Here is a 27,676-nt window from a genome sequence, read left to right on the forward strand (position 1 = left end):
AGGGTTCGAGTGGTCTGAGAGCCGCCGGCGCGTTGTTGAGCGCTCACTATTTGCTCAGGGAAGCGGCGGCACCGAATACAAGTTGGAGTGTGTAATACTAAGGCAGCTTTCCTTTTGGAGATATTAATAGCCCACGGTACAGAGCGGAGATCTGATCCCTTCTGCTTTTCGCTAGTCCCCTCCCACACCGACAGTCCATTCAATCTCCTTCTCTGCTCCAGCCGCTGCTCTCCGTCTCACAGGTCCGCTGGGAGGAGGATCTTTCGTCTGTCCCGGTCATGGCGGTGCTGGATCTGGCCCTGCAGGGACTCGCCATCTTCGGCTGTGTCTTGTTCTTCGTCCTGTGGTTCATGCATTTCTTGTCCATCGTCTACACGTAAGTGGGCTGCCCTTCTACATGTCTACCTAATGGCTGTGCGCCAGTCGCACACCTGCCTTTGTATGGCTGGATGGGCAACTAGTCTCCTGTAGGTTGGGAGGGGGCAACAGGGCTCTATACTCTCTCAGTATTGTATCAGATCTGGTTACATCAGCACACCCGGCCTTGAGGTGCAGGTCATTTCCAAATCCACATGTAGGGCTAACTAGGAACTGAATGACCATTAATATAGAAATAACTCGTAGTGTTTCATGTAGGTGCTGTTTGCTTGAGAAATGTGTTCATACACACTGGGTAGGCAAGAATTTGTACTCAGTCCTTAAATGTTCTACTTAAATGGACCCTATATGTATATACAGAGAGGGGGCACACACCTTCATACGTGTACCTTTCTCACTGTGTGTTTTACTGTTGCTTCAGCCCTACCTACAATATTGCTTTACACATATGCAGTTGGTCTTGAGCAGCGGTTCTCAACCTGTGGGTCGGTACCCCTTTGGGGGTCGAACTACCCTTTCACAGGGGTCGCCTAAGACCATCGGAAAACACATATTTCTGATGGTCTTAGGAATAATTTTATGGTTGGGGGTCACCACAACATGAGGAACTGTATTAAGGGGTCGCGGCATTAGGAAGGTTGAGAACCACTGGTCTTGAGGGATATGCCCGAGAGGAAGACACCACTCAGGAAAGGGGGTTATTTTCAAGCTGTCATGTCAGCTGTGTTGACATCTGAAGTGTTTATACACGGAAGCTGCCTAGAAACAGGAAACTGAAGGCCTATTCTGTTCTTCCTGCTGGTTTACCTATTGTGTTTTTCCTTGTTTATTTACTGACACTGTGCTTTATAAACTGCTTTAATACCCTTTTTTGAGATAAATTGATTGTTGAATTTGTGGTGTCTGTAAGAAAGATGGCATTTGCAGTTTAAGAATCTTGACATTAAAGAGATTGGCAGATAGGTAAGATTAATGTGGACAGTGGCCTTCCTGCTTTCCTGAATAGTTTAACATAGGATAAATGCTCATTATAATTAAGCAAAAGTGCTTAATGGGTATAGGATCCTGACTCTCATTCAGAAACTTGTATTAGAATGCCTTGGATTAGCAGGCAACCAATATGATTACTTGGTGTCATTTCTAATGTGTGTCACTGATTATACCTGTTTATAGCTCTTCATTATATCACATTAACAGGCCTATTCTGCCCATATATGCTTGCAATAAGACTGCACTAACATGAAGACATTGTTAATTTACTGCTGTACCCTCTGCGCCAGAAATGCTGAAACTAACCCTCTTTATTGTTAAATATATGTATTCTTTATTGTTTGCCTTAACTCATAGTGCCTGTATTTTTCTGCCATTTGGAAAATTGTGCTCTCAGATCACAAATGTAAGGTGCTTAACAATATAGTGGCCCCCCAGCATTTGTTCAACCACAGCCCTAAGAACTCTTTTCTAACCTTTGACTTTTGAATGGTTGCTGGGAGTTGCAATCTAGCAATAAGGCCTTGGATTAGCCAGTAGTTGGGTTAATAAGACTACCAGTCTTGTGCTTCTGATTTCATGTGAAAGCAACCCTTTTATGCTTTGACACGAAAATTGTAATTCATTTCTAATAACCATAATTTTTACTTTCTTGCAAGGAAGCAGTTAAACTATATTATGTTGTATATTGGAAAGACTAATCATGAATACCATAAAAAATATTGTTGGAATTTCATTTTTTTGTATTTTGCATGTTTTATAAGTGAATTTATAATTAGTGGTTCTTAGGGTGCAATATGTTTGGCCTTCACAGTTTACAGAGGTTTTTATTGGATATGAAAATTACACAGTGTATCATTTATTCATTTCAGTATGATCGGTTAGCAAGACAAGTGAAAAAATGCAGTTTTACCACATTACCAATGAAAATACCCATGGTAGTTCCATTATAGCTTAGGATAGGCTGTCCTTCATGAGGCCTGTGGGTCTCTTTCAAAATCAGAAAGCATTTTGCAGTCTCAAGGCTGCCCACAGGGTCTAATGACTTCTTTGTGTAACTTCATTATTTTAGTACTGTTAGGCTTACTCATTTTTGTGTAATCAACCCTCTACCAAAAAAGGTTAGGTAGCATTGGCCAATGGTCTTACTTAGGTATGTAATAAAGGAAAAAAAGTCACATTATAACAAGACCTGACAGAGCTGTTCAAGTATACTGCATGTAGTAAGGATCTAACATCTACGCAAACATGTCAGCTGATGGAATGTCATGGGAGAGAAAATGATATTATTTAGTGTGACCATTTACTAGCAAAAGTGAATATGGACTTAAATATCAGGATTGAATCAGGCACTATAATGTTTTTATTTATTGTTAATAAGTAATTATAATGTGCCAACATATTGTGCAGGAATTGGCAGAGAGATGGCATCTTGCCTAATTCACCAAAATCTGAACTGCATTGTTTTGGAATAGGGCCTTGGTTTGAGGTCAAATGGGTAAGAGTTTACTTTGGATTACTTAAAGTAGAACTAAAGCCTAGTAATAAATGTAAAAAATCAGTATTTTATGCACAGACCTTATTGTAGGAGCTGAGAGGATTAGCAGACCAATAGCCCTTCAAATTTGTCTACAGCATCTCCTCATCTTGGATCTTGTTAGGCCATCTCTTTAGTGTCACTAACACTGCAGATGTTGGGCAACTATTGAAAAGATAAGCTTAGGGTTTTCTGACATCAACAAGCAGAAAATGAGGTTTCCCTGTCATTGAACCTGATATTGCAGTGCTGATTATAAAATTCTGATGCTAGATTTGCTTTCTTAGATGCCATATAATGGAAATCCAAATTAACTCCAAATTAGTCTTGCATTGTGATATATATACTCTGTATATTATAAGTTGTTCCCTAAGCTGAAATAACTGACAGCAGCACAGAGCACGTGCTGTGAATCAGCAGAAAAGAAGATTGGGGGGGTGCTGGGCTGTTTTTCCAGAGGCACAAATCTTCACTGATGTGGACTGTGGTTGCCTTGGTTATTAAGGAAGTTTCACTACATAAAAATACCATAGCATTTATAGCTTACTTCTGGTAAGCTGTAGTTCTGAAAAAAACCTTAGCAGTCAGCAGTCAAGAAATGCAATGTAAAGGAGGTTGCCCGGTTATTCTGGGTGTGCAAATGAACACATTTACCGGGGGGAACCTATATGCTCAAGGGCTAATGAATACAGCACCTGAAAGGGCTCAAGTGAAAGCTGCAAATTCTGACCCCATGTGAACAACTAATCTAGCTGAGTGATTTAATGGCTGCCTCTGTCCCTTTCTCTTTTTGTCATTTGGTTAGGTCGTGATTTTGAATTACTGTATTGGTGATTGTGTTGTAGTGAGATCAGAGATCCATTCCTGCAATTCTCTGCACCTTGTTGTTCTTAAATACTATTACTGTACATTATTTTAGACCCAACCACTTTACCTTTCTTGGATGTCTAGGATTTGTGGCCCAGCATTTATCTATATTACATATGTCAAGCTGACCTCTTTAGATTTCTTTCTTTTTTTTGGGCTTTCTGGTAAATTATGTTTTAATTCAAAAATTCATAAAAGATTTTTTTCAGGTTGCATACACTTAGACTTATTTCATTCAGTAGTGTAGCTTGAGATAGACTGTAACTTAGCTAATTCTTAATGTCCCTTTAGTATATATGCTTATTTGCTTCTCGGTTGCTGTCCTTTTTTGTCCTCTGTTTGACCTTGTAATACAGTAAGATGTTCATTGGACACATTCTTTCGTTTGTCTGAAACCATCCTTGTGGTCCCCATTCTTTGCCATTGCTGTTAAATTTGTCATTTTCCTATACACAAGCAGCTACTTCAGTTATTCTCTGTTAAATGTGTATCTGTAACAAGCATTCATTGCACTTAAGGACATAATTACCTTTATAAAGGAAGTAATGAGCAGATTGCTGTTTATTGATCAGAAGGAAGCAGATGCAAGTCACATGACTAACATATGCTCCATTGGGAAGAAAGGTTTAGTATCATCCTCTACAATTTTGCCTTATCTAACAGATGAAATAAGTCCATCTGTTACATAAGGCAAATACAATTTTATTTTTAAACCAACAAATGTATTTTTTAAGCTGCAGTATTGGTGTGTAGGCAGCCATCTCTGCAGGATGCAGGATGCTGCCGCTTTGCAGAGCGATTTGACAAAATTGGAAAACTGGGCAGCAAACTGGAAAATGAGGTTCAATGTTGACAAGTGCAAAGTTATGCACTTTGGTAGGAATAATATAAACGCGAACTATCTACTGAATGGTAGTGTGTTGGGGGTTTCCTTAATGGAGAAGGATCTAGGGGTTTTTGTAGATCACAAGTTGTCCAATTCCAGGCAGTGTCATTCTGTGGCTACTACAGCAAATAAAGTGCTGTCTTGTATAAAAAAGGGCATTGACTCAAGGGATGAGGACATATTTTTGCCGCTTTATAGGTCCCTGGTAAGGCCTCACCTTGAGTATGCGGTGCAGTTTTGGGCTCCAGTCCTTAAGAAGGATATTAATGAGCTGGAGAGAGTGCAGAGACGTGCAACTAAACTGGTAAAGGAGATGGAAGATTTAAGCTATGAGGTTAGACTGTCGAGGTTGGGGTTGTTTTCTCTGGAAAAGAGGCGCTTGCGAGGGGACATGATTACTCTGTACAAGTACATTAGAGGGGATTATAGGCAGTTGGGGGATGTTCTTTTTTCCCATAAAAACAATCAGCGCACCAGAGGTCACCCCTATAGATTAGAGGAACGGAGCTTCCATTTGAAGCAGCGTAGGTGGTTTTTCACGGTGAGGGCAGTGAGGTTGTGGAATGCCCTTCCTAGTGATGTGGTAATGGCAGACTCTGTTAATGCCTTTAAGAGGGGCCTGGATGAGTTTTTGAACAAGCAGAATATCCAAGGCTATTGTGATACTAATATCTACAGTTAGTATTACTGGTTGTATATATATAGTTTATGTATGTGAGTGTATAGATTGGTTAGTATAGGTTGTGTGCTGGGTTTACTCGGATGGGTTGAACTTGATGGACAATGGTCTTTTTTCAACCCTATGTAATTATGTAACTATCTCTGTGTACTGTGCCTGATTTTGAGGTTTTAGAAAGAGCCAGCTCTACACATTAGAACTGCTTTCAGAAAATCTATTGTTTCTCCTACTCCCATGTAACTGGAGGAGTCCCCAGCCAGACTTGGATTTCTTACTATTGAGTGCTATTCTGCTATCTACGACTTTTAGCAATACAGATGTTAGGGAGCTGCTATCTTGCTACCTTCCCATTATTCACAGTATTCCTTTTAATGTAGTTATGTAGTTGAGGTTTTTTTTAATATGGAATTTCCATTTTCTTATTTCAGATAAGAAAAAAAACTAGTTTTTAAAGAAAGAAGTATAATAATCTGTGACTTCATAAAAATTGTTAACTGGTAATACTACATTGAATATCTAAATTAAATTTGCTTAGTGAATGCTTTCTTTGTTTTTTTTCAAATTTATATTAGGTACACATGGGTTATTAATGGAACCTAATGCATAGTTTCAGGTCTGTAGCCCTCTGTTATTGCTTGTCAGGAAATTTGTTAGAGTTTTGTCATCATTCAGTGGATAATGTGATAATAAACTTCATTTATTCATCTATTCTGCATGTCTTCTCTTGCGCTATGCAACAGAAAACATATTTGATACTGACATGTTTACTTACCTGATAGTGGGATGTGTGACTAAATACACACATTTTGTGGGCATTTTAAAATTTTAAATCTATGTGTTTGTTACTGAATGAAAACATTTAACATCATCCTTGTAGTGCTGGCATGAACTCACTTAGTTGATCATTCACATTAGTCGCTGCTCCAGTGGAGCTTACAATCTAAGGCCCTTTTCACACTACGCACTAGGGTTCATTTTATTGTATGCTGTAGTGTGGAAAACCTGGAGAAAGGCACACAGTTATAAACCGGATCCTTGCCCTGCATGACAGCAGTTCTTACTACTGAACCACCACCCCACCCATAATGCTTTTGGTACTGAATTTAAAATTTTATTTCTAAAATATTTTTTTCAGAAGGAATCGCAAAATCACCTGAACAAAAAAGTGATTACAAGGTGAAAATGTTTTTCTGTAAGAAACCGCAAATATGTTAAAATCTTTTATCCAGCTTGTGTTAAATTTTATTATAATCTTTATTAGCACTACACAGAGAAAAAGTGTACCTTAAAAGTCTGCTGCCTGCAGGAAAGTGAGGTTTTAATTTTTTCAAGCATAATGAGTTGGCACAAATGGCAACCAAGGATTTTTTTTAAGGATGTAGATCTATTTCCCAGTGTTTGTGTGGTTAGCTGACTTTCCACTATGGAATGCAGGCTGAAAAATTCCTGTGAGCTTGCTTGATGAGCTTTATTTCTTGGAAGTGTTGCATTCTGCAGTTATCTTGGTGCTTGGGGGGGGGGGGTGATAGTGGCCTCCAAATAGGAATGAAGGAATGTGAATGTTTTTCAAATTGTTTGGAACTGGACAAATGAGATGCTCATTCATTTGATACTTCTAGTTTTTTTTTGTTTTTTTTTTTATATTTTAACATTATGCCCAGTAGTATTGTGTGTATGTATGTATGTATGTATGTATGTATAGATAGATATATAGATATAGCTATATAGATATATATAGATATAGATATATATAGATATATATTCACACATGTATTCATGCTATATATTGTTGCTACACAGTTTCTCTTTCCTTAAGTAGCTAAAGGCATTTGCTTCTTCGCTAACATTTGTTTAATTATCCTACTTTGCTGACGTTAACAAAACACTCAAAGCAATTACAGACTTGCTGTCAAGGGACCAACATCCACTGGCATTGTGCGTTTCCTTAACTGACTTTCTTCTGTGCCAGGGTTTATTTATTGAATTTTTTTCATCTGCTTAATATGGCTGAAATGAGTAGATTTTTTTAAAACATATTTCATAGAAATCAGAGGATAGATTTGCACTGAAGTAGTAGTTTTTTTTTTTCTTACATTTGTGTTCAAACAAGGTCTTTCCATATTTTATAACAAGGTGATTTTACTTTAAAGAGTAGCTTTAAATGTAGTATATAATGTTTGTTATAAGGGCTATGGCACACAGGACTTAGCAACTACCAGTTTAATGAGCATCATGAATGCACTATTACTGGTACTTTTCAGCATTTGTGGGCTTATTTTAATAGCGCATACTGCACTTTTAAGCATCCTTGGAGCTGGTCTTATTTTTATTACATACACTGTGCACTGATGCAAACTATAAAATTAGCAATCATACTTCCACCTGCAGATGTGGTCGCCAAACAGTTTCTGGGTTTGCAGAAGCTATATTTAATTCACGCAAAAGCAGAATTCTTTGCTCAAAGCAATGAATTTTCGCATTGCAAATATTTTTCCCATTAACAACTTTTAATTGTACATCTTCCCCTCAGGCTGATAGCTTTGTTGCCATTAAATATAAAGAACTGATGTGATATGCAACAGCAAGTAAGTACCTTTCCCCAGTGAATCAGATTGCTATCTATGCACACAGTTCTGGGAAAGAGAGATCAGTACTTTCCCACCCCACTTAACAGCTGCACATTTTTCTTATTTCATTTGCACACTGACCAATCAACACCATGCTAGTTTCTGAATCCTAAGCAGTGGATGTGGTAGTGGAACCTACATAGTTATGTATTATGCTATTCAGGGAGAGGAATTTTGTATAAAATTTTGTTTCGGACATCTCTGAAGCTAATATTGGTTAATTTAAGAAAGTTGGATTAGTAACATTTTGCACAAAAAGTGATAGTAGTATCCTGCTATGGCATTCCCCTGAAACCTCTTAAAGTGATTTTTGGAGATTTTTGTTGTGAAACTAGTTCTGCCAGGTGTATGAATCTTTCCAGGCATTTGACATAGCAGGAATTGTGGCGGCTAATAAAGTGTGTTTTGGACCTGTCATCAGAGCCATGTAATTGCCCCGGTATTATGCCTTTACCTTATTAGGATTAAATGATGAGGCAGACAGAATTGCATCAAAGTTCCTTTTCACAATGCACAAAGACTCTTAAATGATGTCTGGTTTGAAATGGCACAGTAGTCTTTTAATATTTTAATATGCAGTCAAGTAATGGAAAGTTAGCATATTGTAAAATTTATTTTTTAACCTTGATTGACCCAATCTCAGGGGTTGCAGTGAGATGGAAGACCACAAAAGAAAAAACTAATAAGGTATAGGGAATACAAAGGAAAACTTTGTAGGGGTAAAATAGTATAAACACTGGTTGACAAACTTAAAGGACATGTAAAGCCTACATTTGCCTACAATGTATATCAGTTGGGCAGGTCTCCCCCACCCAAATGGCATCATTTGTACTGCATAGATCCCCTCCGTTTGCCAGCACCATCACATTTTCCTAAAGCAAATAGCAGCTTTCACCCGGTGGCCATTTTCCCTCTGATACATAATCCGTTACATTTAAATCTGCAAACAGCGTACACACACACAGACCCTTATTCAGCATACATTTCATCAAGAATGCAGGCTCACACAGGCAGAACTGTCTTTGATAAAAGGTCTGCTGTTTGAGCTGAGCAGACAGCTAGAGCTGAGTTTCTATGGGAACCAGCAATGCCATCTCTTCACTGGCTGCTAGACTGGGGGGCGTGTTTAGTAATCTGAGTTTAGAACAACTGAGCATGCCCACAAGCCAACAGTCAAAGCAAATTCCCGAGGGAGGGGGCCGAGTGGGTTACAGGAGGAGAAGGAAATCTAAGTGATTAAGGGCCTTACTATTAACCTCTGGACAACCAGGGTGGCAGGTATTGAAAGATTTCAAATAGGCTGTTCACTGATTACATTTTTGCGTGTGAGGTTTACATGTCCTTTAAGAAAAAAGGTTGGTTTTTGCCTTATTTGTGTTTTTTTTAAATTCAATATGCCAACCCCATATGTGATTAAAGGCACTAAGTTTGCCCAGGAGCAGTAACCCATAGCAACCACCTTTTAAACAGGTGACAAGTAAATGCTACTTGCTGATTGTTTGCTATGGGTTAACGTTTTGGCAAACTTGTGCTTGTATTACATAACACCTTTGGTGTCTGATTCTGATCTATTAATTATTATACATATCTTTCAATCTTTAAGGTACCACATTTTTAAAAAGTTTTTATTCTCTTTTCTTATTACAGAAGGCTACACCTGAACAAGAAGGTATCTGACAAGCAGCCATACAGCAAACTACCTGGTGTTTCACTTCTTAAACCACTGAAAGGAGTCGACCCCAACCTTATCAATAATTTGGAGACATTCTTTGAATTGGACTATCCAAAAGTAAGGAATCATTAGGTTTTGCTTGATCTGTTGTATCTGAAGCATAGTTATTAGTTGGGTGCTTCAGAAGAATTCACAATTGGCTTATGGGGAAACTCTTTTTTTCCAAGAGAGCCATTTTTCTTTGTTTTGTACAAGACTTCCACTGGTTGCTAGGGATTAAAGTTTATTTAAGTAATCAGATAAAAGAACTAGCAAGAACTATATGTATGTTTAACTGTATCTGTATGTTTAAACCCAAATAAATAGATTTTTATGGTAGACAGGTGACATTTCACTAAGCAAAATGTGCAAATGTACATTTGTAAAGATGTTATTTGAAAGTAGCTATATTTAATACTTTAGCTGATGTGTAAGAGCTTGCCCTGCAGGCTTTAGAACAGCATTAGTTTTAACAACTTTCCTTTCTGTGCAAACCTTTTATGCATGTTTTGCCAAGTCAAATATTAGAGCCACGCCTTTCGTTAACATTGCTTCTATTCAAAAAGGCCCATAAGGCTTCATTAGAGCAAGCAGCTAACCTTGTAAGAATGATCAGTAATTAAAGGGAAGAAAATGCTGTTGGTATTAACTAGATGGGCTTTGATCGTGTTCCTGGGGCTATATGTAATTGCATACACCAATCCAGCAGTGTTTAATATTACCATGTTAAAATGTGTAAACTACAACGTATTATAACAGGTTGGACCTATTGAACCTTTTTGCCTACTACCAGTTGGAGACTCACCCAGTTTTGGTGATACATGGTCTGTACTGCAAAAGTTTTAGAGGGTAATGCACACATTTAATTCAAATGTACATGAAGAGTCATGACGGCCCTTTTCTTTGCACTAAGTGGAATACTTTCAATGTAGTGAATGAAGTGGTTGAGAATTCTCTGTGCCGTGGGAGAATGGACAGTGTAGCAGCAGCAGCTGCATTGTGTATGCTCTAATCTGTCAGCAGAACAATTATAAAAGTGTAAGGCCTCTATTATTGCTAACTTTTTGTGCATAACGCTCTTGGTGTGTTTTTCTAAGTTAGGGCTAAATTCAACGTGTGTGGTACAAGTTTTAGTTAAAGAAAATGTATTAGCATTTTGAGGATAAAAGGGCATTACTAAGAGTAAACTTCTGACCATTATGGGTTCAGGTTAGAATGGGGAAGTACACACTTCCACTTCTCCCAGAGTTTCTCTATCTTGGGAAAAGACACATACACACACAGAAGTAGTGTTCACAGCGAAAAGATACAGATACAGTTCCTCTAATGATAAAGTTTTGTGGGTTAGGGTTGGGTACAGGGAACAGTAACATCAAAAAATTAAAGTGTTTTAAAGTAATTAAAATATAATGTGCTACTATATAAATAAGCTGCTGTGTAGCCATGGGGACAGCCATTCAAGCTGGAAAAAAGGAGAAAAGGCACAGGTTACGTAGCAGATAACTAGTAAATAAGCCCCATATAATTGAGGTTTGTCTGTTATCTGCTAAGTAACCTGTGCCTTTTCTCCTTTGAATGGCTGCCCCCATGGCTACACAGCAGCTTATTTATATAAACTATAGTCTTTCTGAGGCAAACACACCAGTTGTAGCAATGCAGGACAACAGTACATTATATTGTAATTACTTTTATACACGTTCATTTTTTGGTGTTACTGTTCCTTTAAGTTTTTCCTGACCCGCACATCACTGCACTACATCATTTATATCAGGGCTGTAAATTAGTTTTCAGCTGACTGAGTTTATTTACCAAAATTAATAGACATGCTTTGGGAAAAAAAACTCAATATTTATGTAGAATTTCCTGTTTAACATCTGTAAAATCTAAACTTCATACAGTGGTTAGTCCTGATACCTTGCTGCTTTGGGGCCCTAAGTTCAGTTCGATCCAGAGTATGATCAACAAACCAATAGTGTTTTTTATGTGTGTTAATGTGTTACACTTTATTGACATTAGACTGTAAGCTCTTCCGGGGCTGGGACTGATAAACATTTTTTGTAAAGCACTACTGATGTTACTTTAGAAATAAAGTATTGTCATCATTTATTTATCTAAGGCCGGCAGGTTACGCAGTGCTTTACATTGATTAATAACATACAGGGATCTTACAATAATTTAACAAACAAGGGTTACAAGAGTAAAAATAGGCTCAGAGGACTGTTTTACCATCAGTATTTCTGTTGCAGGAAGATGGAGTTGGTTGCTTATCTTAATTGGCTTCTCTTTTATAAGGATCGAACATCAAAAATGTACTTAAGCAGTAGATAATGCAGTGTATGGCTTTTTGCTTTGCTATCTTTCAGAAGTGAAATAAATTATGTATATTGATGGCATCTCTTAAAAAGGTACATCCATAGTGCCTCACTGGCCATTCTTTTCAGATTCTCAGATATCTGGGACAGAGCACATGCAGTAGACAATAAATTGTGGATCTATCATACAATTGGAGTGTGTTTGGCTTATGGTAAAGATAATTATTTTTTTTTGTGCCATAGATTAAATAGATTTTCAGATTTTCAGATCTTCATTCACAAAATTTGACGAGTTTAACATATTTATCCAGTTTCTGAATTGTATAAATTTTATCCATTTTGCCAATAGTCCATAGTTCAGCATTTAATTTACACTGGTTTACTATTTTTATTGAATTAGAAAATACATTTCTGAAGCTAGTTTGAGACCTATTTTCTGGCAGGGATTTTGTTGGGGAAATATACTGTATACCTTTTTTTTTATTTTTATCAAGGACATACATATTATAGGTACAGGATCTGTTATTACAGGAAGTATATTCCTGAGCCTATTATAGGCAACTAATTCTAATTTTTAAATGTATTTTTTCTCTGCAATGTTAAAACAGTACCTTGTACAAGATGGTAACAAAGCTGCATGAATCCATATTGGTGGCAAAACAATCCTATTCGGTTTATTCATGTTTACATTATTTTTACAAGACTTAAGGTATGACGATTAATTTTATTGCTATATGCATTTAAGTAAGTTTTTGTGTTGGAGCTAAACAGGCGAGTTTATTGTCAATAATGGAATCATGAAGCATATCGGACTGACCCCATAATGCCAGGTAGAACACAATACTGGTCTTCTCTCTGTTTATCAGAATTTTATGGCCATTAACACCATAGATTATAATTTAATTTACATTTTAAGGTGATATCTGTTTGTCCAGCACCTGCAAATAGAATATTTCTTGGCACCAACAGTTTTATGAGGGAGGTTTCCATACTGCAGTTGTGTAGAGAGCAATGTATAATATTTATCTCTGTTAAATTACATGGTATTGTAATCAGCTTATATTTGATTCCTCGTGATGTGTTAATCATTTCCTGTAGTCTTCAAAATCCATGATAACGATTCTGACACTTGACATTTAAAGTCATAGGCAATACAAGATATTGTTTTATTGCTGGAGATAGTGCTTTAAAGGATAAGTAAACCTTTTAAAATCCCTTAAAATTACTCTAAACTGCCCCCAGCTGAACTGCAGCTCCTTTACAGACTTCCTTGGCTAGCGGCATGCCCCATCCCTTCTGCTTTTTGAGCATTCCTCCTCTCTCTGACTTTGAAGACCTGATCATGGCTGACATGGCAGTTTCTCCTGTGGGTTATGCCCCTCTTTTCTTTAATTGCATGTACCACAGTCTCAAACTTACAGTGGTTTTGTGTGTGTGTTAATTGCACCTTGCAGACAGTGTGATTTCTATTTCTCTGAACCCACTTTAAGTGCACTGCATTGCAGCTCCACGGTGTGCAATTCCCATGTATACAGGCCTAAGTGTTCACCTTGGAAAGCCTTTATAAGCATTTTGTATAAAGCAATCTCTCTAGTGTGTTTGTATGTTTAAGGAACTCTTGTGCCGATCTGCTGATTTCTATAAGCCTATGGTTAGGATTTGATGTCATAAAGCTATATTTATCCTATTTAATGTAACCTGACAATGGCTCACCTTGTAATATACTAGCTGTATGCCTGACTTGAAGTAATCTTTACCACAAGTTAATACAGCGCTGCCAATCATTTACTGCCAATTGAATGATGTTGGCCACATACACATTTTATAAAGACCTAACAGTAACCTCATTAGTGAGCCATTAACAAGTAACAAGTAAAATTTTGTCGATCTGATGTAGTACATGGAAAGAGAATGCTAGAATAGCACTTTTATCATACTTTTTTTTTCTCAAAATATTTTTTTTTCATATTTAGGATGATTTCACAATATAGAGAAACTGATTGGCACCCATATACTTTACCTCTTTCTTCCCTTGCTCAATGTAAAGGGTCTAAAGCAGGAAAAAGGCTTTGTAATACAGGTATAGAATCTGGTATCTGGAATGTTTTGGGACCTGCAGTTTTCTGTAGGGTGATCTGTTATTTGGATCACCCTACCTACAGGATGCAATTTAAATGTACTATTTATTTACAGGGAAAAAGGAAATCATTTTTAAAAATGATTCAGCTTTAAGCAAATAATTTTATGCGAGATGGCCTTCCTGTAAGTGACACACACACAGCATGAACTGGTGATTGCGCTTGTATGTTCTGATCAGCAGATTATTCTGCTTTTCTTTTAATCCCTGCTCTTGTGTAACACCGATTTCCCCTTTCCATTATTTTGATAGCCATTATTCATATGGTACTGATATTGCTGGATGTGTGAAATCCTGCCTGATCTTGGGTCTAGTTGTAGCAAATATTCAATACAACAATTTGGGTATTCCTTTCCTTTTCAGCCTGTTAGATATTAAAAAAGAATTTGTTTTTTAAGGATGATTAACTGGAGTACCTGGGTATTATACTTTTACATATTGGCGCCATACCCTGTAAATCTTAAAGGGCTGTTTCACCTTCAGGTTACCTTTTAATATATTGTAAAATGGCCCATCCTTAGCAACTTTTCAATTGGTCTCCATTTTTATTTTATACACTTCTTGAATTATTTGCTTTCCTCTTCTGACTCTTTCCAGCTTTCAAAGGGGAGTCACTGACCCCAGCAGTCAGAAAAACTATTACTCTGTGAGGCTATAATTTAATTGTTATTGTTACTTATCTTTCTATTGAGGCCCTCCTCTATCATATTCCTGTTTTCTACTACTGCCTGGTTGCTAGGTTAAATAGGACCCTAGAAAGAATTATAGCATTTAAAGTATTATATATAAATATACTTTAGTAGTATATTGTGGTATTGATTATTCATTGTTAAACCACAGCTTTGCCACATCTAGAGCCAATAATTTTATAAAGAACAAAAGCATTTAAACAGCATTTCCTTACCTACCTTTATTGATTTTCATTTTCCCTCTCTTAGCAAAGTATATATAGGCAATCAAATATCTTCTCAGCAACCAGCAATATGCATTTTCCTAAGGAATATACCATCCATAAAAAATGTATGTAAACACGCATTGACTAATCAACCAGTCAATATTAAGTGTACTCAATATACTAGGAGTGGTATTGCCAGATCTTGCAGATATGCAGATAATCACTTTGTAGTAAAAAAAAAAAAAAAAGAACAGTGCACCGTGTTGCAGATGCTTGCATACATTTTAAAGGGGTGGTTCGTCTTTAATGGCATGTTTTTAGCAGCTTTTCAATTTGTCTTTATTTTCAAATGATTTGCTCTCCTCTTTGCAGCTTTCACTTTCTACAACATACTAAAAGGTAATTTACAGGTGAACAACCCCTTTAATGTGAATGTCTGGCCTTTTGTTATCCTATGTTTCAGGGAAACTACACATATACAAATCTTGTGGATTCAGTGGAAGAGTTTTCTTTTTATTCTGACTTCAAATAAATGCAGTGGGGTGTTTTGTTTTTTAATTGAAGTATGGAAGAAGGAATGTGATGTGTAGAAATGGGCATTTCCAGCCCTTTGTTGTGATTGACAGCTAATGCACATCTGGTTTTCCGAGTGCCTTAAATACTAGAATCACACATAGTTGCTGAAGAGAATGCAGTGCCAGAAAATAAAGTATAAGTACATGAATATTACCAAATACCCCCATTTCTTTGGTAATGGACATAGCAACCTGAAACTACTTTTTATCTGATTGTGTCCTAGTCAGTCGAATCTCTTACTTTTAAATTTCAAAGGGGTAATTTTGGTCACTGCAATTCAGTTGTACTAATGGTACTTAGCATATAAGAGGTCAATGTAACAACCTGTTATATGGCTTGCTTAAATCAGAGTGCTAGACTAGGGCTGCGGGCCCTTCAGTGTGATGGATATGGCTCCTCATTCTGCGGACTTTTATCCAACTTTGTCAGATGAAGTTCGGAGCATTCCACTATCAAGGTTGAATCTGAATCTGGATTTTAGGCTGGCCAAGCTACTTATTAAAAGGGTTCTGTGAGGTGTTTTTCTTTTTTTTACTGTCCCTTTAATTGCTTAGATAGGGACATATGTAATGTTTCTCTACCAGTGTATTTAACATGGCAGAGAAATGCCAGATACCTGTCTGTGCCATCTTCCGTTTATGTGAATGGATACTGCCTGTGGGGATTTTTCATGTGCCTTTGTCCTAGGTAGCTTAGGAGCAATGAAAGATTATTTTACATGACAGTGTAAAGTTGATCTTTGTAATCTTTCAAGAAAGGGTACGAAGGTCTCGTTCAAAAACCGGTTTCTCTTTGTCCACTGCTCCTACTACTGACCTGTTCTTTTGTACTTAAGCAGCTTCTAATCTCTCATCTCCCATTAATACAGTTTAGATTAAGACATCTGAGTTCTTGCTTGTACAGATAACCTAAACTAATTAATTCCCTTATAAATTGTAGCTTCTTCCCTTTGATATCCAATACTTGGTTAGCTTGTGAAACAAATGTAACACTATGAAAATAGTGTAATGTAAAAGTGCAGCACATAAAAACACACACAAATATTATGCATATTGGCTTTATTCTCTGCTCTATTCTATTACTTTGGACCCCATTAATGGAGTCATTGCCTATTTTGAGAACGTAAATGTCAGGGTGACTTTTATGGGGTTCCTTTTCTGTTAAAGAGATGTAATCAAACGTCTGCATGCCAACAGCCTTGCACAATAAGGTCCTGCCTTACTGGCAGTATTTGCTGAGATAATGCAAGTGTTACAAAATAACACTGGTCAGGCCCAGCAGTGCAACAACTGATATCCCCATAAATATGCTGTGATAGAGAACAGTGAATTGTAATGTACCACATAACCCCTGTTTTTTTTTTTTTTGTAAAGCATACAAATCTAAAAGTCAAATTCCATTTTCCTAAAACTGAAAATTTTCAGGTGGAAATACCTATTCATTTTTATGACTTATGGCCTTCATTAATCTGACAATCATTCTTGTGGAGTGAATGGCTTGTGGTGGACTGATTTACTTCCTAGCTGGTATTTATAATCCAATCATATTGCTGCTCATTTAGCTCTGTACATATTTGTGCCTGCCTTATTACACTGCTTGTGATAATCCTTTACATTAGTATGTTTCTAAGGAGCAAAGGCTCCCTAATTAAATTGAAGCCACATTAGACCCATTGTTTAGCATACTTGCTCTGACATCCAAACTTTTTAATGCATTTTGAAGTGGCATGTTAAAATATGGAATCCAGTTAGCATTTGAGCTATACATCCCTTCAAATGTTCTTTGCTTCCATTATATTTATTATGGCAAGATAACTGTTACTAATTCTTAATCAATATATTGTGAGTGGGAAAAAAAGCCCTACACGGGCATGCACAGCACTGCACCGATTCATGTATATGTTACATTGCTACTTTAAAGGTTGACATTAAATACAGACATGTGACATGGGCCTGTGAAATTACAGAGAATGAATGTTGAATTCTGTGAAATTCCTGGTATTTATTACATTTGCAGGTTCTGTTGCAGTCAGTGAGATTGCATCACTTAGATGCAGTCCTGTAGTATGAAAAATTACCCTGGGCATAGTTGCACACATGGAGCTTTGTCGGTAACACTCACTTTGCACAATGAAATATAAACAGGAGTTGTCAAACATTATGGCATGGTGATTATGGCAGAATACACAAGAAAAACAAAACCCACTAGCAATTGCATGTAGTTATCATACATGTGTACATTAGCCACAGTAATTCTATTAATTGTTATAAGTTACCCTCAGAGTTTATGCTGTTTTGCCGCAATTATTTTTCTAGGGCAGACAAGGTCCTATATGTGAGTTTTAGAGTCATTTCCAGTGGGTGTAGGTAAAACTAGTAAAATACATGAACCTGTTTGGCAGGCTTCAGTTTCTAAAAATGGGATTACAGCTTCAAATCCAGATGTCTTTAAAGTCTGTTTGTTTTATCATAGCTACATTTGTCATTTTCTTTTTTGCAGTTTGAAATCCTCCTTTGTGTGCAAGATCTTGATGATCCAGCAGTGGATGTATGTAAAAAGCTGCTTGGCAAATATCCCAGTGTAGATGCCAAATTATTTATAGGTAAGTCACATTGAGAAGGTGTTCTCTGACAGATTTGATGAACATGAAAATTTTTTTTTTATTCACGCTATGCTAGTTGTCTCAGAATATCAGGTGCAGCAAATAAACAAATGTGTACCAGATTTGTAGAAATAAGCTATCGGCAAAGCACGGATATCCTTGAGAATGAAGTGTTGCTTTATTCATTCTCAAGCACAATGCAGTGACTTTAATGCTGTTAGTAAAATCTGATGCTCTGCGTTCCAGACATCTTCAAGTAATATATGCTCATGATTGTCTAACTGCATTATTTCATTTCTTTTACATATAAACATTACATGTGCATGTATTTATAATCTTTCCCTGAGTTTGAATAAGCAAATGTGTGTTCTAAGGAGCTCAGATCACTGCATATAGATGAATGCAGTAGAACAATTTTCTTACTGACAGTTCTCAGAGGCTTCTGCTGATCAAGGCAAACTCCTTTGACGCATGGAAAGGTGCCTCTTGAAGCATTTAAAGAAAGGTTGACATGCAAGCAAAACAGAGCTAGCCTGAGTTCTTTAGACACTCCATTTCATAGATGAAGCACTGATTACTCGTTCAGTCTGCGAGGAGCTGACGTGGTTCCTTTAATCATACAGCTCCCTCCTGCCAACTATTAATATTTCAAATCAGCCACTACACATTCCTTTTGTGTTCCTCTCTTTGCAATCCCTATCCTTAGAATACTCATGTTGTAGTAAGCATTTTCTGCATTGTGTGAAAGCCTAGCTCCATGGTAAAGAAAATATTTGCACCTAAAGTAGTTAGTTACAGCCTAAACAGAGCCATTATTTTGGGTCAGCAATCAGCAAGTACAACTAGTGCTCACACAGGCACCCCCCACTGTCTGTTTATGTAGTGGAGTGCAGACATGTATTATCCAAAGCAGTTTTGTTGAGGCCAATCTGTGCCCCCCAAATAATGAAACAGTATCTATAGATTTCTGGAATATCTATTATAATAGTATTGCATGCAAATAGGCAATACTCCATTTAATCTTTATTTTATTCTTCTTTGAATCTTTAGGTGGTAAAAAAGTTGGGATTAACCCAAAGATAAACAACCTGATGCCAGGATACGAAGTGGCCAAATATGATCTCATATGGATTTGTGATAGTGGAATAAAAGGTATGTGTTAAAATGACACTCTTTCCTTCTTGCCTTTACATAATAAAATGTGCTCAACACATTTCAAAACATAAACTAGTCCTTTGGGGGGGGGGGGGGGAAACTTTGTTTCAACTGCATTTGGGAATTTTTTGAGTTATTCTGACAAACTTCACTTTAGAGAAACGGAAAAATATTTAAATAGAATGTGTTTGTGACTCATATTAGGTCTAGGAGTGGAGATTCTATAATTGGTGTTTTTGTTAATTATTTGTAGCTTAACAGCTTTTATGAGACCAAACATAATGTTTTGTGTCAGTATAGATACTATAGTCTACCAACCAAGGAAACTAGAGTCCTTCACAGCTACTGGGGAATGCAGTTCCTGGCTAAAGGCATCTTATCCAGATCAAAACTAGTTCTGTGGATGTGCTGCACAAAAGCCTTGCTATAGTTCTGTAACCACAGTTTTTAAATAGTCATCAAGCTGCTAACAAACTCTGTAGTCTTGGGATGTTCAGCTATTGCCTATAGCTGTTATAGAATTGCATACTCAAATAGGTGGGTTTTATTTAAAATAAACACTTGCCTATTCATTAATTTTCAATGGAAATTCTAAATATGATATGATATAATTTATCTGAAGGCCGTTGAAAATGGCCAGATTAAGATTTATCAAAATATGAGATTAGAGTTCAACAAAGAAGTTTTAGAAGCTTATTTATGAAATGGTGAACTCTACCTTTCACCCATTGATAAATACACTTTTAAAAATCCCATAGGAATGAATAGAAAGTGAGTGATTTTTTTTTTGGTAAACTCTAATCTCACATTTTAATACATCTGCCCTTAAGCATTTGTGTTTTATGCATACCTCTTAAATGTCCAGTTCCATAGATTACCGTGAGTCTTACCCATATAGATTTAATTGGAAAAAATATATGATTCTTTAAAGAGGAAGTATAGTATAACACCTGGGTGCGTTATAAGATTAATGTTTTATACCTGCTACCTTGCAGGCCATAGGTAACTTCTGGTTGTTTCCACAATTAGATGTGTGAAATTCTGCCTTTTGTGTTTTAGATTTGCCTTATGTACTCACCATGCCAGATTCCATTGTTAGGGGCATGGGAATATTCTCAGAGTAAATGTTAATCTGCAAACTTTATAAACAAAATTCATACAATACTAATAAAGCTGTTACTATGTGGTATTACTTTTAAGCTTTTAGTTCTGCTTCGGGGGATAAAGGTTCTAAAGATCTAGTTACATTAATTGCAGTTAGTTTCATTGGATTAAAAATAGGTAGCACTTGTAAATATCTGAAGTATGTTAGATGGCCAAAAACCACCTATACAAGTGGTATCAGTTGGTTCATGTTGAAGTCAGTGGGAGGCAGCAGTATCGGTTTCAGGAACTTCTTTGCTATAGCCATAGCCATAGGGAGTGTTCTGTATTTCCACAGAACCATTGGTAACTAAGATTGTTTTACTTCACAGTGAAACCAGACACATTAACAGATATGGCCAATCAGATGACAGAAAAAGTTGGCTTGGTTCATGGACTTCCATATGTGGCTGATCGGCAAGGATTTGCTGCTACTTTGGAACAGGTGAGCAGCTTTATTTTTTTTTCTTAGCCACAAAGCCATGGCTGTTCCATAAAATACTTGATTAAAGTGAGATGTTTTTAATTTAGCGCATCTAAAGCAATGTTCCATCTGTAAGACAAGTCTGTGATTTCCCGAAAGTTCCATACTGCTCATTTTGGTGCATTATGTTTATTTTGGTGCCTAAAGATTCTAATCAAAATAATATTTGTTTTGCTTTCATGGAACAGGTTTACTTTGGGACATCCCACCCACGGTCTTACATCTCTGCCAATGTAACAGGTTTCAAGTGTGTAACAGGAATGTCTTGTTTAATGAGAAAAGAAGTTTTGGACCAAGCCGGGGGATTAATCGCTTTTGCACAGTATATAGCTGAAGATTATTTTATGGCTAAAGCAATAGCTGACCGGTAAGTTTCTCAGCCTGAATTAATATAAATATGTTCATAGGGAAAACACTTTTTTTTTTTTTAATGGGAAACCAGACACAGTTCTTTTTATAGAAATGGGGCAATAAGCAAATGGAGTAGCCTTCCAACAGAAATCATTGGGGTTAATATAGGAAGGGATTCCAAATGCATGTTGGTTAGAAAAAGCTATTTTAAGAAAAGTAGTATTTAATAAAGACAAGATTGGACCAACTGGTTCTTTCCTGTCAGATTTTTTGTTTACGAGTGAAAAGGTTTGTTAAGCTGGTTGGAAGACAGTCAAGATTTATATGCTATAACTTTTATTAAAATAACACATTTTTTCTTTTTAACTTGTTTAGTGGTTGGAAATTCTCTATGGCAACACAAGTTGCGATGCAGAACTCCGGGTGTTACTCTATATCCCAGTTTCAATCCCGAATGATTAGGTACGTTGTTGAAGCCAGAAGCATTTATAGTTTGTAAGACAAGCAGATAATTATATTATTTATGATTTACAGTTATGTACAGGTATAGGATCTGTTATCCAGAAACCTGTTATCCAAATTACAAGTTGTCTTTCTCCCATAGACTCCATTTTAATCATATAATTCTAATTTGTTTAAATAATTTCCTTTTTCTCTGTAGTAATAAAACAGTACCTTGTACTTTATCCAAACTAAGATAATTAATCCTTATTGGAGGCAAAACATTCTATTGGTTTATTTAATGTTAAAATATTTTTTAGTGAATTTAAAGTATGGAGATCCAATTTACAGAAAGACTCCTTATCTGGAAAATCGCAGGTCCCGGGCATTCTGGATAACGGGTCCCATACCATATTGCATATAGAAACCAAAGGACCTTATCTACAATCTAGGGTGCCACAGCAATACTGCTGTGTTTTTATATAATCAAAATGAGTGTATCTGGATTGTTTCTACTGTATTTTTAAAGTTACATACTGAGTTACATTCTTAAGTTACATTTAAGATCCGAGACAAAACTGGGATTTCAACAGTCATCTGCCCTAATTATGCTGTAACAAAGGTGGCTTAGGGTGTTGTGTCCGGTATCATATTTGCACAATTTTTACAGTACCATGTATCGCAGATCTGGAAATCTCCCAGCAGAATTGGGAGCTTTTCCAGGAGATAATGAAAAGGAAAAGACACAATGTTCTGCACAAATCAAAACCTGGAGTTGTTGACAGGGCCTTGGCTGGTAAACTAAAGACAAAGTTCTGCATGCATTTCTTCCTGAGACATTAAAAAAAAAAAAAAAATATATATATATTATATATATATAGTTTTGCCCACACTCTCTTTTGATAATACAAGTTTTGTGCCTTTGGTTTATAAACCTATAACACACTTTTATTTAACTGTAGCTCAATAGTATTTAGTTCTTGTCATGTTTCTAAAGTAAGCAAAGTAGTAGTAAGTAGCACATCATGGCAGCAAAACATCAGGAACAGTGCTGGCTTCCAGCACTACTGCAGATGTCTTGACTTTTCTTTTATGGCATTAACTACGTCAGCTGCCAATTCAATTAATTCTGTGCAATTGGGAAAGAGATGAAAAATTCACTGCGACTCTTAAAGCCAATACTACTGCTGACGTCACAGTGCTATGCTCCCTTCTCCTCTGATATGCTGTTGAAAATGAACAGCTAAGTGCTTACTTCACACATTTAAATACATCAAATGATAGATTTTTTAAAATGAATGCACATTGCAAAATTGTTACCAAAAGTGGCTCACTAGCTTTTCATTGTAGCTGGCTTAAAATAGCTCTCATTGATGCATGAGCTAAGACTTGGGAGTGTGGATGTAAAGTATTGTTTCACAAATATTTCAGTTTGTAGATTTATATAGAACCTATGTAACAGTGGCTACATGACATCACATTTTGCAAAATTTTTTTTTTAAGTGTACTTAGTAAAACCCTTGCAATAATCTTTACCCTTTTTTTCCAGATGGGCGAAGCTACGGATTAACATGCTGCCTGCAACAATCATCTGTGAGCCCATCTCTGAATGCTTTGTTGCCAGTTTGATTATTGGTTGGGCAGCACATCACATCTTCCGATGGGACATTATGGTGTTTTTTATGTGTCATTGCTTGGCTTGGTTCATTTTTGACTACATTCAACTTAGAGGAGTTCAGGTATGGCTTTTATTTCATTATTTCATCCAGTATAAAGTTGCTTCATAGCAATCAATTAGTCACACAACCAAAGAATCATTTTATATTGTGTTTTTATTTATACTCAATAGTTTGCACTCTTTGTTATTCCCATTAAATGCCCCCATTTGGGGCAGATTTATCAAATGTAAGTTTAGAGCTTAATAAATAAAAACTCACCCATGTTCTATTTATTACTATGGGAGTTTTATAAGCATATTTATCATTGGATGAAAGTAAGAACTCACCAGTTGATAAATATGCTTCTTAAAATCCCATAGGAATGAATAGAACGTGGGTGAGTTTTTATGCATTAAGTTCTAAACTCACGTTTTGGTAAATCTTCCACTTTGATTTGTAGAAATTGTATTCAAGTGCATCAGTTCTCTCAGAATTACTATTATGAACAAGCAGTGTACCCCTGCTTCACATGACATGTGAAACATACAGAGACTTAGTTAACATGTAGTGGTGGTCTACTAAGGCACATGAACAAAAAAACTAGTGTTTGTGTTTCAGGGGAAAAAAAACTAGTGTTTGTCAGCAATGAGAAATAAGATTCTGCTCATGTCAAGGGACTTTTTAGAGAATAAGTGAGAAATGATTTTTTTGAAACTTTTAGGCAGTAATGAAATATTGTTGATCTATAGTTGATATCTTAGGGTATGTTCTAACTTTTTTAAATATGTGTTGTTCTAGCAGCTGAAGCCAATAAATTAATACTACTCTTACAATTTTGCAGGGAGGTCCTCTTAACTTTTCCAAACTGGACTATGCGGTTGCCTGGTTCATCCGGGAATCCATGACAATATATATCTTTCTGTCTGCCCTGTGGGATCCCACCATCAGCTGGAGGACAGGCCGCTACCGATTACGCTGTGGTGGCACAGCAGAAGAAATCTTAGATGTATAGCTATAGACCTGTGGACTGTACATAACAAAACAAAGGAAAAACATAAAATTAAAAAAAAAAGTATTATAAATTATGTTTATACAAATGCTTTTAAAGAGAAGAAACTACCTTTTGAATAGTTTTATTACATGTATGTTTTGCTATCTGATCTTTATTTATTTTGCATGGCACTTGCATCTGTGAAGAAAAAGTTTTTTTGTAATCTGGGCCAAAATGGACAGTACATTATTTTTTTATTTTTTTTTGTGCGCGTGTTAAATGGGAGCGAACTTTAAGTCATTATATATACTTTGCATTAAACATCATAGGAAGTCAATAGAAATGCTGACTTCCCACCCAGAGAAAAAGATAATGAGACCCAAGTTTTTTTTTGTATTTTTTTTAACTGTTCCCAGACTTCAGCTTTTAATGCGTTCAAACAACTGACCTGACTGTGAATACTCAGTGTTACAGTTCAGTCAGCAGTTAGAATAACAGTATTTGGCTATCCCTGTTATAAAGGCTTGCTGCATTTTATAGTAGGAAGCCTCCTTTCCAGATAAATAGTAGATCACAATCATCATGAAGGACAATATTTGTACCTTGAACACCCCTTGGTTGTGAAAAAGTCCTGCATATTTATTTACTACAAACAAAAACTGGATATTATACACCTTATTTAGCTACCTCGTAAAATTGCTGCAAAGTAAACAGTTTGACAAATATGAAGCAAAAAAAAAAGAAAAACATTTATATGTGTGATTGTATAGGTTAAAAGCAGGGAAGTCCAGACTGCAGCCTTCCAGCTGTTGCAGAATTACTGCTCTCATATTCTGTGCCAGTGGTTATCTGACAACATTGGGGACTGCAGTTCATTAACTATGAAGGCCCCCCTAGTTTTGCTGTCAGTCATATGTTTTCCTTCTAGGCGGTATAGCAAAAAAAACAAACACAAATGGACTTTGTTGGTTCTGAGGAGTAAGCTATGCTGGGTGCGACCTTTGTTAACTGGTCTTTTTGGACTCTTCTTGCTGATCACTGTGCTGTAACTAGCTTTAACCTTTCTTTGTAAGCTTTCCTCCTGGTGAGGTGTTTTTGGTTCAACAGGAATGCCATTTGTTCCTTTTTCTTTCATTGTCTTTTTTTTTTTTTTGTTTTGTTTCTCTTTCTACATAAATTTAAACTTTACATGCCATTTCACACAAACTATTTTCTTACTCCACATCCAATTGTTCATAAGAAAGTAATTTTGTGACACATGTATTTAATATCTTTTTAATGCATGTATACTATTCAAAATGAGAAAAAAAACACAGTAAATATTGTAAATAGTATATATATTTAAATATATAAAGAAGTTTGCGTTTGATAAAAAAAAAAATGGAAGGAGCTGTATACAGTCTTAATTTATTAGCTATCAAAAAAAAGTCTACTGGTGGGTTACTCTACACCGTGTTTATCTAGTTGTATTTAATTCTCTTTTTTTCTAAATTCATACAGTAAGAGCAAGATGTAAATGCATGCTGTACATTTTTCCCATTTTGCAACAGTAAAGATTTTGTAATTTTTTTTTTTATTATTACTATTTTCTCTTGAAGATGTGGTGAGCTGGAGTAATATTGTTGATGTGCACATACTGTAAAGAAACAGGCAGGAAATGCAGAAGCCTTGAATATGTATATAGGTCTGCGTATCTTTCCCTGCTCTTGTATTGCTGTGCTGGCTAGCCTTGATGACATAGTCATGCTTGCTTGAACATTTCATGACATGTTAGCATCTGATCTTTAAACTGTTGCTGAGCTACAACTCTCTGCCTCCCAGGGATACCCATTGTCTCCTGGGATTTGCCGTTTAGTTGTACAACTGTCAGTTAGAGATCGCTGTCATGCCAGAGAACGTCATCCGTGTTATAAGCAATAATTACCTTTTATATTGTCTGGGCAATTACTTTAACCTTTACTGAGCCAATATATGTAATTGCCCTCCTTATACTAGTCTCTGGCCAAAGCAAAAGGATTGTAGCTAGCTTCATATATTGCCTTATGACATCATATTTTTTGTTTGAAGGGCATTTATATTGTGCAGGGGTGGGCAAGGCTTTGATTGCATGTTTTGCATTCTTTACGTGAATCAGGGAAACGCTTCCTTGAGGAAATGGCACATAGCAAGCCAGTCTAGTTGTGATCCACATAAGCTCTCCATAAAGCGCATCTGACGTTTGTATAGTTTTTTTTGTTTTGTGTTAAATGAAGTTTGATTGATGCCTTCCATTATATGGCAAAGGTGACAGTGGCATGTACAGTACCTTTGTTAAAGAATGGACAGTTTACACAGTGTATAATCGGAACAAAGGAAAGGCTGGACAGACTTCAGTTTTTATGTTTTCTGGATGATGATTTGCACTTCTTGTACAAATGTGTATCAAAGGAAAAAATACACACCCTTTTTTAACATGAGCTCAATGAAATGCATGTTAAAAGGTGTATAAGCCCTATCTTTGATAATTTAAATGAGCTATGTGTTACAGGTGCACAATTCCCCCCCAGTCCAAATATTTAAAGGTTAGCCATTTCCCTTCCCAACAGCAGGCATCTTTTAAGTCATATGCCCTTTGTGCCCACTCTTCCCCCATTTGTGTTGCCCTCCCCACAATGGCCCTGCCTCTATTGACTATATTAGCAGAGAGCGCAATGTCTTTAAGGCAAGGGATACAAGCAGCCAAGCAACTTCTGACGCAGGAATGACCTGCAAATACCATAATTCATAGAGGGCATGAGAGTTTTGGGGGGCTTGAACCCTTCTGCTTGCATCCTTGGGTGGGAAATTGGAGTCAGAGGCAAACCCTTTCCCTGTATACAAGGATTGCTGTCATGAGAGGAACTGAATATCTGTAACAAATAAATACTTAATCATATAATTTATTACAGAGGGGGCTTTTACACCCTTTCAACATACATTCAATTGACTGCTTTTCTCAAAAAGGGTATATATTTCACCTTTAAAAAAAGGTTACGCTTCCCTGAAGCGCATGGCTGACTTACATCAATTGTTTCCTTGGAAATGTTGGTTTCAGTATTCTAGAGGGCATACAAAGTAGAATATTTGAATTCCAAATACTGTTTATTTAAAGTGGTCTTAAATTACATGCAAAAGAGAAAATGTCTAGGATATTCAATGTTTATTTAAAATCATTGTCTTTGAGTTTATTGTTCTAAAAAAAAGAAAAACAAATAAATTTTGATGACTGTCAAAATGA

At 36.5% G+C, this 27,676-nt stretch overlaps 1 protein-coding gene across 1 annotated transcript; it reads left to right on the forward strand.

Moving 5' to 3' along the window:
• Window positions 1-9: 9 nt before the first annotated feature.
• On the forward strand, window positions 10-27,676 carry ugcg (UDP-glucose ceramide glucosyltransferase). The gene is given in 9 exon segments (NM_001016133.2): window positions 10-376; window positions 9,612-9,753; window positions 18,095-18,197; window positions 19,248-19,349; window positions 20,828-20,940; window positions 21,168-21,346; window positions 21,706-21,792; window positions 23,321-23,510; window positions 24,271-27,676. Coding segments are annotated over 9 exon segments (1,185 nt in total). The 5' UTR covers window positions 10-278; the 3' UTR covers window positions 24,442-27,676.

The sequence above is a fragment of the Xenopus tropicalis genome, chromosome 1 (assembly GCF_000004195.4).
Source record: "Xenopus tropicalis strain Nigerian chromosome 1, UCB_Xtro_10.0, whole genome shotgun sequence".
NCBI classification, from domain to species: Eukaryota; Metazoa; Chordata; class Amphibia; order Anura; family Pipidae; genus Xenopus; species Xenopus tropicalis.